Source organism: Herpailurus yagouaroundi, unplaced genomic scaffold (genome assembly GCF_014898765.1).
Source record: "Herpailurus yagouaroundi ecotype Mexico unplaced genomic scaffold, PumYag 139, whole genome shotgun sequence".
NCBI lineage: Eukaryota > Metazoa > Chordata > Mammalia > Carnivora > Felidae > Herpailurus > Herpailurus yagouaroundi.
Window position 1 is genome coordinate 76,210,063 of NW_024412394.1, and position 19,743 is coordinate 76,229,805.

Here is a 19,743-nt window from a genome sequence, read left to right on the forward strand (position 1 = left end):
CTGTCTTTACTCTTTGTGTTATTCATATTTCATTGATCGCTTTCTCAGGATGCAAGTAAAATTCAATATATTCAATTAAAAAGTCATAAAATGTAATTTTATGACCAATATAATAAGTCAAATTACCTTATTTCCCTTTAAAAATAAAGCTCTTCAATATAGGTAGTAAATAGTAACTAATGTAAATACTAGTTATTACAAAATTTTCAGAAAATTGTGAACATTCAGATCTATCCACATTTAAGGAATCATCCCATAACATGTTCTTCTTTACCTGTCTTCTGCTAATATCTACGCTTCGTTCTAATTCCATTTTAGCAGCTGCCAATTCTTGATGATGACTGTGCCGTAACAAATCAATTGCAGCTGCATGTTGATGGTTTAGTTCTGATCGTAAGGAAGCTGGAATCCGAGGGAAAAAAGAGCTTTAGTATATTGAAAAATATTACTGATACTTTATGTAAAAATTATAAAAGTCACAGAATATTGTTTTTAAAATTAGGACACTTGTATATGCCCATTAAAATATGATAGACTGTCATAGAATGTCATGAATTTAAAGGTTATCCAGCTTTGATAAGAACAAGAAAATTTTCATCTGCTCAATAGATCAAGGACTTTCCATATATGCTTTGAGTTTGGCAGTAAGGTGCTAATGGAAATGAAATATTTTTAACTTTTCTCATTCACTACTGGAATAACATCATTTTAGAGCTGAATAATACCACAACATATATTCATTTAGGAAGCAACTTCCCACCCAGGTAAGAATTCTTCCACAATATTTCTGAAAGATGTTAAGCACTGGCTGGTGAGTGCTCTTAGTGATTTGTAAATCATCATTTTTATTTGAATTTGAGATTATTTGATACAATCCACATTTACTGAATGTCTGGTACTATACTAAGGGAGAACAAAATATGACCCTGTTCTAATAACTGCATAGGCAACAGGGAAATTAAGTGCCAGGGAATTAAGTGGAATATCAGAAATGAATATTAGTTATGAGGAAAGCATAGCAGTGGAAGCACCATTTCCTAGGAGAAGGAAATTAGGAATGCTATCACAAAGGAACTGTCACAGGGCCTCAGTCTATAGCACTGAGTAGGGGTTCTCCAAGTGGAGAAAGAGAAAAGCATAAATGAGAAAGGGATAAGATATGCAAAAGCAGAGAGAACCTAATTTATCAGGTAAACTATAGGAAGATGGTGTGGCAGATGCCCACAGAACATGTGGTCATACTGGAAAGAAAATGGAGCCCAGTCTGAGAAAGTTGTAGCATAAAATGCTTTTTACTTTATGTTTAGGTTCATGGTTCTCAGTCTGGGATATGTGTGGCAGTATATCTGAGGGACTTTTAGCATATACAATATCATCATCTGAAACATGAACTGTACTTAAAGATTTAGGGGAAAGTCATTACTTTCATGTTAATACAAAGGAGATGTGAGTAAAATGCAAATTATATATTCTAAAGGTAAAACATAAGATGACTTCAAAGAAATGCTGTGCTTGTAGCTAGTCAATTTAGGCTCTTCCTGAGGCCTCCACATAGGGCATAAGTTTAGTCTCCCCTGGTATGAAGGGCGGCTTCAGTGGAAAAACTTGACAGGCAGTGAGGTGGTATATGGGAATCAGTGAAAGATTTAAAGTTGGGAAGTTACATGGTGAGATTTGAGTCTTACACAGATTAGCCAGACTGGAGTCTGAAGGATGAACTGAAGGAACAAAGATCAGTGAGAAGGTTATGACAATAACCCAGGTGAAAAATGATATGACTATGAAAAGTGGTGGAAATAACAGAATGTGGAAGCAAAAGAAAATAAGTTCTCCTAGCTTCCTGGTTTGGGCAACTGGGTAAACAGTGACAGTCTTAGTTAAAATGGAAGGTACAGGAATGGCAATACACTTTGGGCTTGAGAAAGATGGTAAGCTAATATTTAAAAATATAGAATATAACTTACAATATCTAACTTTCTAATATGCAATAAGAAATAGAAATCTAATTCACAAGGAAAGGAGTTCGGTCTCGAAATACATATTTGGAGTCACTAGCACAATAGACAGTAGTTGGAGCCATAGCTGTGAATCCAATCAACTGGGAAAAGCCTGAAGACTGAAAAACAGACCAAAAGGCTGGGGACTAAAGATTGGGAAACAGCCATATTTAACAGATGCATAGAAAACAGGAGCAGCAAGTGAAGATTCTTAAAAAGCAGAGGTCAGAATGCAGTGCGGTGAGTATATGATCATGGAGACCAATTGGAAAAGAAGATTCAAGAAGGTCAAAGAGGTCAAATGATGCAGACAGAGCAAATATGATGAGAGCTAGTGAGAATATATGAATTTGGAATTTCATAGTTCAATGGTGACTTCAGGGACAGTAATTTCAATAGCATAAGGGGTGCAAAATGTAGACCTGAAGGATCCTGACAAAGGACTGGTACCTAGAATACATGAAGAACTCCCAAAACTCAACAGTAAAAATACAAACAATCCAGTTAGAAAAGATATACAGATGGCAAATGAATACCTGAAAACATGTTCAACATAAGTAGCCATTAGAGAAGTGCAAAGTAAAATTCACAATGAGGTAATACCACACTCCTATCTGAATGGCTAAAATACAAAACAGTGACATCAAATGCTGGTAAGGATGTGAAAGAAACTGTCACTCATTCATTGCTGGTGAGAATGTGAAAAGGTACAGCCACTCTGGAAAACAGTTTCTTAACTAAACCTACAATCATCATATGATCCAGCAACTCTACTCCTAGGCATTTATCTCAGAGAAATGAAAGCTTACTCTTACACAAAACTGAAAACACCAGATGTCCTTCAATGGGTAAAGAATAACAATTGTCCTTCAGCAATAAAAAGGGACAAACTATTGATACATATGACAACCTGGATGAATCTCCAGAGAATTATGCTGAGTGAAAAAAAAAAATCACCAAAAGGTGATATGTTATTCCATTTATAACATTTTTTAAACGACAAAATAATAGAAATGGATAACAGATTAATGGTTACCAGGCATCAAAGGTGGGGAGGAAAGGGAAGTAGGTGTTGCTATAAATGGGATCCTCATGGTAATGGGAGTGTTCTGTGTCTTGACAGTATCAATGTCAGTATCCTGGTTGTGATATGAACTACAGTTTTGAAAGATGTTACCACTGGGGGAAACTGTCTAAAGTGTTCAGAGGATCTCTCTGTATTATTTCTTACAAGCTCATATGAATCTATAACTATCTCAAAATAAAAAAGTTTAAAATCACAAAAAGTCCTTTTGTCAACAAAGAGGTATTTAATCAAGTTTCAATGGACTAAACAATAGTGCTAACACTTGGCCTGTTTCTACTTCTTTTCATACAGTTGTGGAAAGTCTGTGCTTCCCTTGGGCCAGAATTCTCCAGAGGCTACCTCTGCATTGGACTGTATGCTCCTTGTATGTAAAGACAGAGCAGCAGTTCACTTTTTAGTTCTCCTTGCTCAGCAGTTTCTGTAGCATGTAAACAGGTATTCCACAAATGTTTGATAAACATTCTCACGATGATTTTCACCCTGGCTATTGCAGTGTCTTGTCACAGAGGAAGAGGAGAGAACTATGACGACCTGGCCTAGGGCTCCCAGCAATAATAGAGATGATGTATTGGGTCAAATGGCTTTGCCTTTGAGGCCCAAAGTATTCACAACACTTTGGTCTTCTCTGTTTCCAATTCCTACTTAGAAAGCATATGCCACTGAAATGTGACAACATACAATAAAAACTTATATTAAGAGATTTTGGGGAAAAAAAACAAACAGAAGGAAAATGAGATGGTAGGAATAAAGTTACCAAACAACACCAAACCCCCCCACCCCCAAACTCTTTAAATACCTATGCAGTATTTCTTCAAAACTCAACTGATCTCTTCATAAGAAGGGTAGTGATTTGAACACTTCAAAGATTAAAATCCCAATAAAAAATATCTGAAAAATACCTAAGCAAAAAGTCAGACCTAAAGAGTTTTCTCATACAAACAAAATCCTGAAGTGGGAAAAACAAAAACAGAAACAAAAACAAACAACCCATATGACTATCATGTCTAAGGACGTGTGGCTCCATACTTATCTACTCCTTTCGGTCACTGGAAAGTCAGGGCAACTCCATTTAGTCTCTTCATAGATGGAAGCCCCAGTGAGTGCTGCTTACATAGCCAGAGTACGGAGAAAGGTGAGGGGACCTCACTTCATTGTGTTCTATCCATTCTACTCCTCCATACTCACCTCTTCATCTGATAACTTCAAATATGCAAAACACTTAGATACTCATTTTGGTGTGTCAAAAATTAAAAATAAAACTTTGTCATTTCATGTTGAATTTTAAAGAAGATACAAATAAATATGACAAGATTATAATCCTTTCAAAATACCAAGCATAGCCTTTCCTTCATCTTCTAATTCAAACCGAAGAGTCTGAAGTTCCTGTTCCATTTCTATCCGGAAGCCCTCCATTGACTCTCTATGTGCATCTTTTAATGACTGAAGCTCTGCAGAATGTTTTTGTTGTAAATGATTTTCAAGAGCCTAAAACAGGAGAAATGTATTCAATTTATTATGTTAGAATACAGGAAAGAAAATGAAAGCAAAATAAAAAATTGTGGGGGGAGGCAAAAAATAAATAAATTACTAAAACTCAGTTATTTAAGAAAAACAAGGCATTTTTAATTCATCTTCAAGGATATTTTATATATAACAACCATTAGAAACTAAATTAAAAGGGTCACTTCAGTAGAACAATCCTTATGAAACCAGTTGATCCAATGTATTGTGTTTAAATTGGGATGTCAGCCCTTTACCTAAGGTAGTTTTTCACTAAAGTCATTTTCTGAAGTTGTTGAGGGGTGTAAGGCACCTAAATGAACGAATATTTCCTCGGTGTGCACAAACTTAGGAAGAGAGGAGGAGGGCATTAACAAGAAAAGATCTCCATCTGATCAGGAAAAGACAGATGACAGATGGCTTTTACAACTCAAACCTTATCAAATATTTTGTAATGACTTTCTACAGGCATTTGGGAACAGAAGAAAATCTGTGAGAGTAGGGAACTGGAAAAGTAAACAAACCTCACATGATTAGTTCTACAAGCCTAACCAGAGAAAATAGACTACATATATGTGGCTAAAACTAAGAGAAGTTATGTGGCCACGGGAGAAAAACAGAGCTCAGCGTACCTCAAGGATACAGACTGAACTGACAAGAAGGGTTTTTCTTACCATAATCTGTAACATGAAAGGTTTCTGAGAAAGATACCATGTTGTAACTAGGGCTATATTTCCCTAGCCATTACTCTAAAATCCTGTTTTTATAAGTTAATATTTGGCTACTTATGCTCACTGTTTCTCAAGTGTTTTATTTCTGAAAACTAAAGCACAGGTTTCTTTAAATATAGTAAAATATGGAACTTTTAATCTAGACAACTTTAGTTACTTAGGTAGCTTAGCTACCTAGTGATGCACAACTTTTGAAAAATGATTAACGTTCTAAAGAGACTGATAAAATTAAAGTACTGATACAAGAGGTTATATGTTATTCTCATTCACAAATGATACCAACAAAAAGATTATTTAACAATCAGGTCTAATTGTGTGTGTGTGTGTGTGTGTGTGTGTGTGTGTGTGCGCACTCACGCATGCACCTTTGTTAAGGTACAGATAACATACAATATTAGGTTCAGATACAACATACTGATTCAACATTTATGAACACTATGAAATAGTCACCAGAAGTGTAATCACCATCTATCACCATACAAAGTTATTATAATATTACTGACTATATTGCTTATATTGTACTTTACTACATCTCCAGGTCTTCTTTTATAATTGGAAGTTTGTACCCCTTAATCCCCATCACCTACGTTGCTCATTCCCCCCCTCCCCGCCCCCATCTCCTCCCATCTGGCAACCACAAGTTCATTCTCTGCATTTCTTAGTCTGTTTAGGTTTTGTTTTTTCATTTGTTTTCTTTTTGTTCACTACATACAAGTGAAATCCTACAGTATCTGCCTTTCTCTGACTTATTTCACTTAGTATAATACCCCCCGGTCCACCCATGTTATCACAAATGGCAAGGTTTCATTCTTTTAATGGCTGAGTAATATTCCATTTTGTGTGTGTGTGTGTGTGTGTGTGTATCTTGTCATACACACACACACACACACACACACACACACACATCTTTATCCGTTGATCTACCGATGGACACTTAGGTTGCTTCTATATCTTGGCTATTTTAAATAGTGCTGCCATGAATACAGGAGTGCAGATATCTTTTCATTTTCTTCAGATAAGTACCCAGAAGGGAAATTGCTGTATCACGCAGGAGCTCTATTTTTAATTTTGGGGGGAACCTCCATACTGTTTTCCACAATGGCTGCACCAATTTACATTCCCTTTTCTCCACATCCTTGCCAACACTTGTTATTTCTTGTCTTTTAATACCAGCCATTCTGAGAGGTGATATCTCATTGTGGTTTTGATGTGCATTTCCTTGATGATTAGTGATATTGGGTATCTTTTCCTGTATCCTTTGGCCATTTGTATGCCTTCTTTGGAAAATGTTTATTCTGGTCTCCCACCTGTTTTTTTAATCAGACTGTGGTTTTTTGGTGTTGAGTTCTATAAGTTCTTTATATATTTTGAATAGTAATTTTTTATTGGATAAATCATTTGCAAATATCCTCTCCCATTCATTGAGTTGCCTTTTTGTTTTATTGATGGTTTCCTTTACTAGCAAAAGCTTTTTTACTTTTAATTAAAAATGTTTTTTTTCCTTTTTTCTTCTTTTTTAGAGAGAGAGAGCAGGAGAGAGGGGCAGAGGAAGAGAGAGAGAATCTTAAGTAGAATCCATACCCAGCACACAGCCTGATGCAGGACTTGTTCCCATGACCCTGGAATCAGGACTGAGCCGAATGAAGAGTTGTATGCTCAACTGACTGAGCCACCCAGACGCCCCAGGTCTTTAATCCATTTGGGGTTTATTTTTGTATATGGTATAAGAAAGTGGTCCAGTTTCATTCTTTTGCACATTTTTCCGAGCATCATTTATTGAAGTGACTGTCTTTTTCCCATTATATATTCTTGTTGTAAACTAATTGACCATGGGTTTATTTCTGGGCTCTGTATTCTGTTCCATTGGTCTGTGTTTTTGTGCCAGTACCATACTGTTTTGATTTCTATAGCTTAGTAGTATAGTTTGAAATCAGGAAGAGTGATAGCTCCAGTTCTGTTGTTCTTTCTCAAGATTACTTTGGCTGTTCAGGGTCTTGCAGTAATTCCATACAAATTCTTAGGATTATTTGTTCTAAATCTGTGAAAGACGCCATTGCATTTTTAAAAAATGAAATTGCTGTTTATTTTCAATTCACATTATACACACAAACATTAACTTCTGTGGAGAAGGGATTTTTTTTATTGTTTTTATATTAAACACTCAGTGCTCATCATGACAAGTGAATTCCTTAATCCCCATCACCTATTCCACCCATCTTCGAACCCATCTACCCGCCTCTGGTAACCATCCAGTTTGTTCTCTATACTTATGAGTCTGTTTCTTGGTTTGCCTCTAACTTTCATTTCCTTTTGCTCATTTGTTTTTCTTTTCTTAAATTTCACATATGAGTAAAATTATATGGTATTTGTCTTTCTCTGATTGACTTATTTCACTTAGCATTATAGTCTTTAGCTCCATCTATGTCACTAAAAAAGCAAGATTTCATTCTATTTTATAGCTGAATAATATTCCTCTGGATATATATACCACATCTTTATCCATTCATCTATCAATGGACACTTGGGCTGCTTCCACATATTGACTATTATAAATACTTCTGCTATAAATATAGGGGTACATATATCCCTTTGAATTAGTGTTTTTGTATTCTTTGTGTAAATACCCAGTAGGGCAATTGCTGGATTATAGGGTAGTTTATTTTTTTTTAATGTTTATTTTTTTGAAGAGGGCATGGGCAGGGGAGAAGGAGAGAGAGAATCCCAAGCAGGCTCCATGCTGTCAGCACAGAGCCTGATACAGGGCTCAATCTCACAAACTGAGATTATGACCTGAGCCAAAATCAAGAGTCAGATGCTTAACTGACTGAGCCACTCAGGCGCCTCAGGTATTTCTGTTTTTAATTTTTTGAGGAACCTTCATACTGTTTTCCATAGTGGCTGCACCAGTTTGCATTCCTACCAATAGTTCAAGAGGGTTCCTTTTTTAAAAAAAAGTTTTTATTTACTTATTTTTGAGAGAGAGAGAGAGACAGTACAAACAGGGAAGGGGCAGAGAGAGAGGGAGAGAGAGAATCCCAAGCAGGCTCGCACTACCAGCACAGAGCCCGATGCAGAGCTCAAACTCACAAACCATGAGATCATGACCTGAGCCAAAACCAAGAATCACTTAACCGACCGAGCCACCCAGGCACCCCAAGGGTTCCTCTTCCTCCACATCTTTGTCAACACCTGTTGTTTCCTATGTTACTGATTTTAGCCATTCTGACAGGTGTGAGGTCATCTCTCATTGTAGTTTTGGCTTGCATTTCTGTGAAGATAAGTGATGTTGAGCATCTTTTTATGAATGTGTTGGCCATCTGTATGTCTTATTTGGAGGAATGTCTGTTCATGTCTTCTGCCTATTTTTAATTGAATTATTTCTTTTCTGGGTGTTGAGTCATAGAAAGTTCTTTTTATATTTTGGATACTAATCCTTTATTAGCTATGTCATTTGCAAATATCTTCTTCCATTCAGTGTTTCCTTCACTGTGCAGAAGCTTCCTTTTTTGATGCAGTCCCGAGCTTATTTTTGTTTTTGTACCCCTTGCCTCAGGGAACCTTTCTAGAAAAAAGTTGCCATGGAAAGTTGTCAAGAGAATTATTGCTGGTGTTCTCTTTTAGGATTTTTATGGTTTCAGGTTTCATATTTAGGTCTTTTTTAAATTTTTTTTCAACGTTTTTTATTTATTTTTGGGACAGAGAGAGAGCATGAACGGGGGAGGGGCTGAGAGAGAGGGAGACACAGAATCGGAACCAGGCTCCAGGCTCCGAGCCATCAGCCCAGAGCCTGACGTGGGGCTCGAACTCACGGACCGCGAGATCGTGACCTGGCTGAAGTCGGACGCTTAACTGCGCCACCCAGGCGCCCCATGGTCTTTAATTCATTTTGAATTTATTTTTGTGTATGATGTAAGAAAGTGGTTCAGTTTAATTCTTTTGCATGTTGCTGTCCAGTTTTCTCAATACCATTTGTCAAAGAGATATTTTTGGATATTCTTTCCTGCTTTGTCAAAGATTAATTGACCAGAAAACTGTGGGTTTATTTCTGGATATTCTATTCTGTTCCATTCATCTGTATGTCTATTTTTGTGCCAGTCCACACTGTTTTCATTACTACAGCTTTGTAGTGTAACTTGAAGTCTGGAATTGTAATGACTCCAGTTTTGCTTTTCTTTTTCAAGTTTGTTTTGGCGATTTGGGATCTTTTGCAATTCCATAAATATTTTAGGACTGTTTGTTCTAAAATGCTGTTGGTAATTTGATAGGGATTGCATTAAATGTGTAGATTTCTTTGAGTAGTATACATATTTTAGTATTTGTTAAATAGAATATTTGTTCTTCCAGTCCATAAGCATGGAATGTCTTTCCATTTCATTGTGTCATCTTCAATTTCTTTTGTCAGTGTTTTAAAGTTTTCAGAGTATAGATCCTTCACCTCTCTGGTTAGGTTTATTCCTAGGTGTCTATCTTATTATTTTTGGTGCAATTACAAATGGGATTATTTTCTTAATTCCACTTTCTGCTGCTTCATTATTAGCGTACAGAAATGCAATAGATTTCTGCACACTGATTTTGAATTCTACAACTTTACTGAATTCATTTATTCAGTTCTAGCCTTTGTGTGTGTGTGTGTGTGTGTGTGTGTGTGTGTGTGTGTGTGTGGAGTCTTTCAGGTTTTCTCTGTGTAGTATCATATATATCATATCATATCTGCAAAGGATGAAGTTATACTTCTTCCTTACTAATATGGATGTCTTTTATTTCTTTGTGTTATCTGATTGCTGTGTTTAGGACTTCTAGTACCATCCTGAATAAAAGTGGTGACAGTGGACATCCTGGTCTTGTTCCTGACCTTATAGGATAGGCTCTTTTTTCCCCATTGGGGGTGATGTTAGCTATAGGTTTTTCACATAAAGCCTTTATTTAGTTGACGTATGTTCCTCTAAACTGAGTTTGTTAAAGGTTTTTATTATGAATCAATGTTGTACTTTGTCAAATGCTTTTCCTCCATCTCTTGAAATGATCATATGTGATGTATCATGCTGACTGAATATTGAACCCTTGCAACCAGAGAATAAATCCCACTTGACCATGAGAATGATTTTTTTTACTGTATTGTTGGAATCAGTTTGTTAGTATTTTGTTGAGTTTTGCATCTATGTTTCATCAGAGATACTGGCCTGTTGGTCTCTTTTTTAGTGGTGTCTTTATCTGGTTTTGGTATCAGGATAATGCTGGCACCATAGAATGAATTTGGCAGTTTTATTTCCGTCTCTATTTTTTGCAATACTTTGGGAAGAGTAGGTATTAACTCTTTAAATGTTTGGTAGATTTCACCTGTGAAGCCATCTGATCCTGGACTTTTGTTTGTTGGAAGTTTTTTGATTACTGATGCAATTTTTTTGTTGGTTATCAGTCTGCTCAAATTTCTTTATTTCCTCCTGTTTCAATTTTGGCAGGTTACATGTTTCTAGGAATTTATCCATTTTTCCTAGGTTGTCCAATTAACTGATATATAGTTTTTCATAATATTCTCTTATAGTTGCTCACATTTCTGTGGTGTTGGTTGTTATTTCTCCCCTCTCACTTCTGGTTTTATTTATTTGGGTCCTTTGTCTTTTTTTCCTTCATAAGTCTGGCTAGAGGTTCATCAATTTTATTCATTTTTTTTTTCTTCAAAGAACCACCTCCTGGTTTCAGTGATTTTTTTTTTTAGCTCTATTATCATTTATTTCTGCTCTAATCTTTATTATTTCCTTCCTTCTGCTGGTTTTAAGTTTTGTTTGTTCGTTTTCTGGTTCCTTTGTTGTAAGGTTAGGTTGTTTATTTGAGATTCTTCTTGATTCCTGAGGTAGGCCTGAATTGCTATAAACTTCCCTCTTAGAACCACTTTGCTGCATCACAAAGGTTTTGAACTGTTGTGTTTTCATTTTCATTTGTTTACATGTACTTTTAAATTTCTTCTTTTATTTCCTGGTTGACCCATTCATTGTTTAGTAACATGTTATTTACCTTCATGTATTTGTGGTCTTTCCAGATTTTTTCTGGTGGCTGACTTCTAGTTTCATAGCGTTGAGGTCAGAAAAGGTACACGGTATGACTTCATTCTTGTATTTTTTGAGGCTTGTTTTGTGGCCTAATATGTGATCTATTCTGGAGAATATTTCATGTGCACTTGAAAACAGTGTGCATTTTGCTGTTTTAGGATGGAATGTTCTAACTATATCTGTTAAATCTCTCTGGTTCAATGTGTCATTCAAAGCCATTGTTTCCTTGGTGATCTTCTGTTTAGATGATCTATCCTTTGATGTAAGTGCAATGGTAAAGTTCCCTATAATTGTTCTAGTATCAATTAGTTCCTTTATGCTTGCTATTAACTACTTCATGTATTTGGGTGTTCCCATGTTGGTTGCATAAATATTTACAATAGTCATATCCTCTTGTTGGACTATGCCCTTTATTATTATGTAAGTATCCTTCTTTGTCTCGTTAATCTTCGTTCTAAAGTCAGTTTTGTTCAATATACGTATTGCTACCCCAGTTTTCTTTTGACATAACATCCATTTGTATGATAGATGTTTCTCCAACACTTTCAACCTGCAGAGGTCTCTAGGTCTCAAATGAGACTCTTGTAGAATGCCATTGCAATTTCAATAGTGACTGCATTGAAGCTGGAGATTGCTTGGGTAGCATGGAAATTTTAACAATATTAATTCTTCCAATCCAGGAGCATGACATATCTTTCCACTTATTTGTGTTATCTTCAATTTCTTTCATCCACGTCAGTTTTCAGAGTACAAGTCCCACCTCATTGGTTAAATTTATTCCTAGGTATTTTACTCTTTTGATGCCATTGTACATGGGATGGTTTTCTTAATTTCTCTGATAGTTGTTATTACTGTATAGATATCCAACAGGTTTCTGTATCCAACAGGTTTCTATATATTAATTTTGTATATTGCAATTTTACTGAATTCATTTATTCTAATAGTTTTTTGGTGGATTCTTTATGATTTTCAATGTATAGTATCATGTTATCTATAAATAGTGACAGTTTTACTTCTTCCTTATCAATCTGGATGCCTTTTATTTCTTTTTCTTGTCTGATTGCTGTGGCTGGGACTTGGAATACTATGTTTAACAAAAGTGGTGAAAGAGGGCTTCTTTGTCTTGTTCCTGGTATTAGAGGAAAAGCTTTCAGCTTTTCTTTGTTAAGTATGATGTTAGCTGTGGTTTTGTCACCGGTAGCCTTTATATTAGGGTGTGTTCCATTTATACCCACTTTGTTGAGAGTTTTTATCATAAATGAATGTTGAATTTTGTCAAATGCTTTTCCTTGCATCTACTGAGATGATCATGTGATTTTTATCCTTCATTTAATAATGCAGTAAATTACACTGATTTGCAGATATGGAACCATTCTTGTATCCCTGGAATAAATCCCATGTGATCATGATGTATGGATTTCTCTAAATGTATTGTTAATTTTGGTTTGCTAATATTTTGTTCACAGTTTTCGCATCTATATTCATCATGGATAATGGAAATAAGGCCCAATTTTTAACCAATGAAACTTCCTTAACTTTCCAGATAAGATCGATAGACTATAATTTATTGGATAGGCTAGTCATTTGTTTTTAATGGAATGTGATTTTGTTTTAACAATTTCTTTACAGCCTACTACTTCTTAAAATAGTTGCCTGCACCCAAATAAAGGATTGAAAACAACCTATATTGGGGCGCCTGGGTGGCTCAGTCAGTTGAGCGTCTGCCTTCAGCTCAGGTCATGATCTCACCCTCCATGAGTTCGAGCCCCATGTCAGGCTCTGTGCTGACAGCTCAGAGCCTGGAGCCTGCTTCAGATTCTGTGTCTCCCTGTCTCTCTCTGCCCCTCCCCTGCTCATGCTCTGTCTCTCTGTGTCTCAAAAATAAATAAAAACATTAAAAAAAATTTTTTTTAAAAAGAAAACAACCTATATCATTAATTTACTATATATGGTGCAAATTATTGTTAGTAAAACTGCATTTTCTATCAAATATTTTATCTTAATTATAAAGTCCTTAGAATAAAATGAAAAATACAGTGTTAAGAAATAAACTGAACCAAAATTAATCACACTACGACATGTCAAACTAGTGCCTTACACAGAAGAAGAATAATGTATCTATTTGATTTAAATCTCTTTTGTATGATCTTTCTGTATCACTAGTTATTCACATAGCCTTTGGGGAGGTATACAGGGAATTGTACTATTTTAAAATGTCTCCAATTTCATTTTATTGTGAATTTTTTATAGGAGGGGCAGTAGTCTGAGGACAAAAATATGGGATAAAAAATATAAATTCCTTAGATATTTGTGCCTTTTGTAGATCCAACCTGAGACAGAAAACTGAAAAATTTGATGAAAGGCAATTATAAGTTCAAAACAGTATTAAGTGATTACAGTGGTTACAACTCAGTAGGACCATGCTAAATTTATTTAACCACCATCAATTATACGACAAACCAGATGGTGTATCGGCCATAGCATGAATTTGGCATTATGGTGGGAAACAGAAATAAAATGTTGGCCCTAGTTTAATCTGTGTAACTAGTATGTATGCTTAATCATTCTGACCCCCACAAGAAAAATTCTAGAAAACACAATGAAATAAAGCAATATATAATTTTTTGGAGGCAAAAAAATGAATTCTTAAGAACATGAAGGCTTATAATTATTAGGCTGTCGGATACCTCAGAACATATATCACATTAAACTTACTCTTTGTTCCTTTTCCTTTTCTTCTTCCATAGTTTGAAATGCAAGGACATGTGCTTCTTTCAAAGATTTATGTCTCTGTTGATGTTGTTCCTCTAATTCTTCAAGCTCTTGTGTAAGTCGTTGTCGCTCTTGTGTGAACTGGGCTTGCAGTTGCTGCAAAGAAGTCTGAGACTGGGAAAGCTGCATCTCCAGATTCTGTTTCAGCAAGGAAATCTATTCCACAGAATGGTACACAATGAAGAATAAATACAAGGCATACTTCATAACAAATTTCCAATCTAAGGGAAAAAAGCATTTCCAAGATATTAACTAAAGTAAAATAATTGCCTTAAGTATCCACTTAAAATGTTTTGCGATATATTATAAATATTTAATATTTAGGTACCACCACTTGTAATTCTATTTATAATATCCTAAAAATAGACAGTTTTATTGGTATTTAGTTTGTGGACTAGCTAAAGAACACCCGACATTTAGAAATACAGTGAACACCTGTGTTATAGTGTGATAAAAATTCATAATATGAAATAAAAACAGGACAACTAATGTTAATGTATTTATTAGGTTACAGTCCTTCAAGGAGATAGTATAAATAGTTAAACTGCTGATTTGTGAGGTGGTAGAATTGAGTAGTTAAGAATGGGGGCTCTGAGTTAAAATCCTAGCTCTGCCACTTACTAGACCAATACCTCACCAGGCCGTGTGAGCTGAAGTGTGTTACTACACATTAGTGTAGTGTTCACTTAGAACAGCCCCTGGCATGTAATAAGTGCTCAATAAATGGTTTTTGAGGATTTTTTGAGGATTTAAAAAATTACTCTTTATAAAAGATTTTTCCATTTATGGTTTAGAATCCTTATGTTTAAAAAAAAGATGTTCACTTTTGAATTTTAATTCAAACAATTTGTAAACTTCAAGCTTTTTAAAACCACAAACATCCCACAGTCCTCTATTTATATCCTCACAATGTCAGGTACTTTTCTTTACTGATGGAAAACTGGTTTGTCACTCCTTTTGAAACAGACATCACCCTTAATGTCTGCATTGCTTCTGAGTCCCTTTTAAAGAATAAAAGCACAAACGCATGTATACGTATATATACATATGTCATTTGTTTGTTTGATATAACCATTTAATTTGATCTATTTCTCTTCTCATACACAGGAAAATCTAACTTGGAACTAGATAACTCAACCATATTGTAATAGAAGTTTGAAGCTAAGGAACATAGGAGAACCAGACAAAAAGTTGTCAATTGTATTCCATTAATTTAAGATGCTATATGTGTTTATATACAAGTAAAACAGTTTCTGTGGCGAAGAAGACTAAGGGAGAGAGGAAAGTGAGTTTTGTAAACGGGATAAGATATTCTTTTGACTGATGAAAGGCAGGTATAGGATGCCTCACATGTCTCACAAAGGAAAAGGGACCTGGGAAAGAAAAAGGGTGGAGAATCATCAGAGATGCAAAAAATAAGGAGAATGTTACAACAGCAACTAAGGACATACTTGTAGAGTAGGAAGACTAAGACAAATTATACCATGTGACTTCTCACCATTTTATACAAAGAAAATCAGGATGAAATGAATATTAAGGACAGTCCAGAAAGAAAAAGTACATTACAAAAGGGTAAAATGTGTTGTTTGTGAACACTCATGTGTAATTGGTAGTCATTTTCTTCCCAGCTAGCTGGCCCTTGAAACAGAAAAGGCACCTACCTGCCCACTCTCTTCCCAAGTTCAACCTTTGTCTCATACCCAGCATGGGGACCCATGTGACACTCTTGTCTCTGGTGATAACTTATTAGAATATATATGGAAATGTTAGGAAAAGACCATGTTACATGTAGCATAGTGATTGATATTTGCAAAGTGATTAACTGGCCCCTGGCCAAGTAAGGACCAGTGAACAAACTGCTCACTAAGCTATCTGCCCTCGTATGCATCTGCATACACTCAAAGAAAGGGGGCATGTCTTTCAAACTTGCACATAGGTACCATATGGACTAGTAGTAGCCATGGGTCCAGTCCTTTAATTAAGTGTGCACTTAGATTAGTAAGAAGCCAATCAGTTCATAGCAGTGCATCTTATTTTCTGCAATACCCACTTCAAAAATTCAGTGCATCAAAAAGAGCTCTCCCATATGTTAATTGGACTACAGTGGACTCACATTTTAACTATTTAAGGATGAAACTTATGAAGAAATAGAGTATTTAAAATGATAAACCACAGTAATAGAACAGTAACGTATTTAAAATCTAAGGACACTTTTGGGGCACATGGGTGGCTCAGTCAGTTAAGCATCCGACTCTTGATTCTGATTCAGGTCATGACCTCGCAGTTCCCGAGTTTGAGACCCATGTTGGGCTCTGTGCTGTGTAAAGCCTGCTTGGAAGTCTGTCTCCCTCTCTCTCTTGCTCTCAAAAATAAATAAACTTTAAAAAAAAATATAAGAGAAAAAAATCTAAGGACACTTTCAAACCTCTCTAGCTTAAATGAAATACATTTAAATATTTTACAAAATAATATAGTTTACCTTGAAAAAATTCCAAAGTATTATTTTTCATTTTGGGATATAAGATCAATTTTTGTTATCTATATTCAATAAAATATAAAGAATATGCAAAAAAGACATTATCATGCAATTTAGTGTTCAAATATACTTAGATATTCTGTATTCTTAACTTTAAAAGCACACCAAAATAATATTAAGGCTATATAAAGTCTCTAGATTCATGCTCAATACCATAAGATGAATTATATGCAGAAAGCCTTTATCATGCAATGCAGCATCAAAACTTATTTCGCTCATTTTATAAGTAAGTTAGTAGCATTGCATTAAATTATCAGCCTTTATTCAATGTGACAGTTACATGGCACTTTAAAACACAGAAATAATGAGCAAAGCAATGTAAAATGAACTAATGTTTTATGTATAGCTGTAACTTAAACAGCTGAGTATATTTTATGAAAATACATAATTAATATAAAACTTCATTAATTCAAAATAAAAGAGAACAAAGATAGACTTGACATCAAATAGTATAGGCAATCTTTATCAGTACATTTATTACAGAATTATAGAAAGCCATTTCTCATAAATGAATGAGAATGGTTGTTCAAATTATATATTCAAAGTATCTAGTTATGTGGTATTAGTTTATTTACATGTGTTATAATTTTAAATTTTAATGTTTTGCTTTGTTGGTTTTAAATAAACCAAAAGAATCCTTATTTCAGAAAAGAATTTTAGTAATTTAAAAAATTCTTACCACAGGAGTTGGATATGAATTATATAGTATATTCTATTGATTAATAGCTACGAGATATTTTGCAAACAGTTTTAAAGGCCAATAGAAATTGCTACCCTCGGACCTCTACCAAAACGCTGATATATTTTCAAATATAAAGTGTTGTAAACTTTTCAAAAAGACTAAAATTAAAAACATATGGATACATTTTTCTGGAGAATGGAAAGTTTTATCTATTTCCTAGGGGCAATTTCACAAGGATTCTGTACCTTCACAATGGTGTATGAAAAAACACCCTCAAAATAGAAAATGAATCAAATCTGAAGTATTGGATGTGATAGGATGTCAACATGGGATATGGAATTATGTTAGGCCAAAATACTTAACAATTTTGACAAGAAAAGTCAACACAAATTATAAGAAAGTCTAAACCATATGATATCAGTTCAATACTTTCAAATATATAAAGCAACATTAAAAACTGCTAACACAGGCTTAGAGAAAACTTATTACTATATCAACAACTTCTGTAAATGTTCATGTAAAACATTTGAAGGTCCCTGAATATTTTAGCTCCTTTTTTTGTTTGTTTGTTTTTAACCACTAATTTGCTATTTTTGAAGAGTCTAGCTATAAAAGTAAATTTAAGCTTAGGAAAATTATGACCATTCTGAGAAAATTCTCAATTGTTCATAATTTCTTGGTATTTTTCTAAGAAAACCTATAAACTGAATTTATCAATTAAGAACCCCAAAAATGCCTACTTAATGTCCTTAAAATATTTCTGCAGTATGTTCCCACTCTTTCATTCTTAGTTGAAAGAAAGTAGACAGCTTTATTTTTTTTTTTAATTTTTTTTTTCAACGTTTATTTATTTTTGGGACAGAGAGAGACAGAGCATGAACGGGGGAGGGGCAGAGAGAGAGGGAGACACAGAATCGGAAACAGGCTCCAGGCTCTGAGCCATCAGCCCAGAGCCCGACGCGGGGCTCGAACTCACGGACCGCGAGATGGTGACCTGGCTGAAGTCGGACGCTTAACCGACTGCGCCACCCAGGCACCCCTAGACAGCTTTTATAAAGGACAAAGGTCTCAATAACCACTTGTCTTTTAGAACAAGACAGTATATAGCAGACAACTGTTTGCATGGAAGGCTGGGCAAGAATGTGTGGAGGGGGTGGGTAGTTGCTCACTCTGCTGAACAACACTGACACAGTCATGTTTTGTTTGGATGAGGACAACTTAGAAGGGCTGATCCTCAATGACTGATGTTACCAAAGGGAATTAATTAATGGGGATTTCATTGTGTCACCAACTCCTTTTACCTTTTATATGGATGAATCAAGGCATTCTCATTCTAGTTACTAACTGATTTAACTTCAATTTAAGGTTTTTCCATTTATAACTATTTAAGTAAAGATGACTATGTTGTCACAAGTATTCTGAAGTACAATTCTGACAATAATCTTACCTTATTTGGGTTCTTATCTCTATCCCAATCAGTATATTTGTCAAAAAGACTGGATTAATATAGTGATCATGCCCAAATCCTTACTAGGTTATATGTGAATTTCTAACTGTAGTCTTATTTCACCAACAATGGGATAAATATCTTTGTTGCTTATTTTTAAATACATTTTTTAGTGGCACTTAGGTAGCTCAGTCGGTTAAGCATCTGACTATGGCTCAGATCATGATCTCACAGTTGGTGAGTTCAAGCCCTGTGTTGGGCTCTGTGCTGACAGCTCAGAGCCTGGAGCCTGCTTCAGATTCTGTGTCTCTGCCCCTCCTGTGCTCATGCTGTCTCTTTCTTTCTCAAAAATAAATAAACATTAAAAAAATTTTAAAAATATATTTTAAAAATGATGTTCAATGTATTCATGTATTTCTAATTATGTTTTAGGTAGAAAGCAAAGTTTAATTTTTTTAACTTTCTATAATTTATTTATTTTTTACAATTTATATCCAAGTTAGTTAGCACATGGTGCAATGATGATTTCAGGAGTAGATTACTTAAACCCCTTACTCATTTAGCCCATCCCCCCTCCCACATCCTCTCCAGCAAACCTCTGTTTGTTCTCTATATTTAAGAGTCTCTTCTGTTTTGTCCCCCTCCCTGTTTTTATATTATTTTTGTTTCCCTTCATGTTCATGTCTTTTGTATCTTAAAGTCCTCATATGAGTGAAATCATATATTTGTCTTTCTCTAATTTCGCTTAGCGTAATACCCTCAAGTTCCATCCCTGTAGTTGCAAATGGCAAGATTTCATTCTTTTTGATTGCCGAGTAATACTCCATTGTATGTATATACCACATCTTCTTTATCCATTCATCCATCAATGGACATTTGGGCTCTTTCCATAGGCAAAGTTTAATTTTAAAGGTAGATAAAGTTGTCTTTTCTTGCATAGTAGA

General features: G+C 35.0%; 1 protein-coding gene across 11 annotated transcripts in view; it reads right to left on the reverse strand.

The window, feature by feature from the left end:
• The window catches only part of FAM184A (family with sequence similarity 184 member A), a 127,689-nt gene that overhangs the window by 16,309 nt on the left and 91,637 nt on the right, over positions 1-19,743 (reverse strand). For all 11 annotated transcript variants that reach the window (XR_005790013.1, XM_040474510.1, XM_040474507.1 and 8 more), the window contains 3 exons: positions 14,078-14,290; positions 4,416-4,569; positions 275-402 (listed from right to left, as the gene is read on the reverse strand). Coding sequence is in view for 10 of the 11 variants with exons in the window: in XM_040474510.1 (XP_040330444.1) it covers positions 275-402; positions 4,416-4,569; positions 14,078-14,290 (495 nt within the window). In the remaining variant the exon portion in view is untranslated. The remainder of the gene's footprint in view (positions 1-274; positions 403-4,415; positions 4,570-14,077; positions 14,291-19,743) is intronic.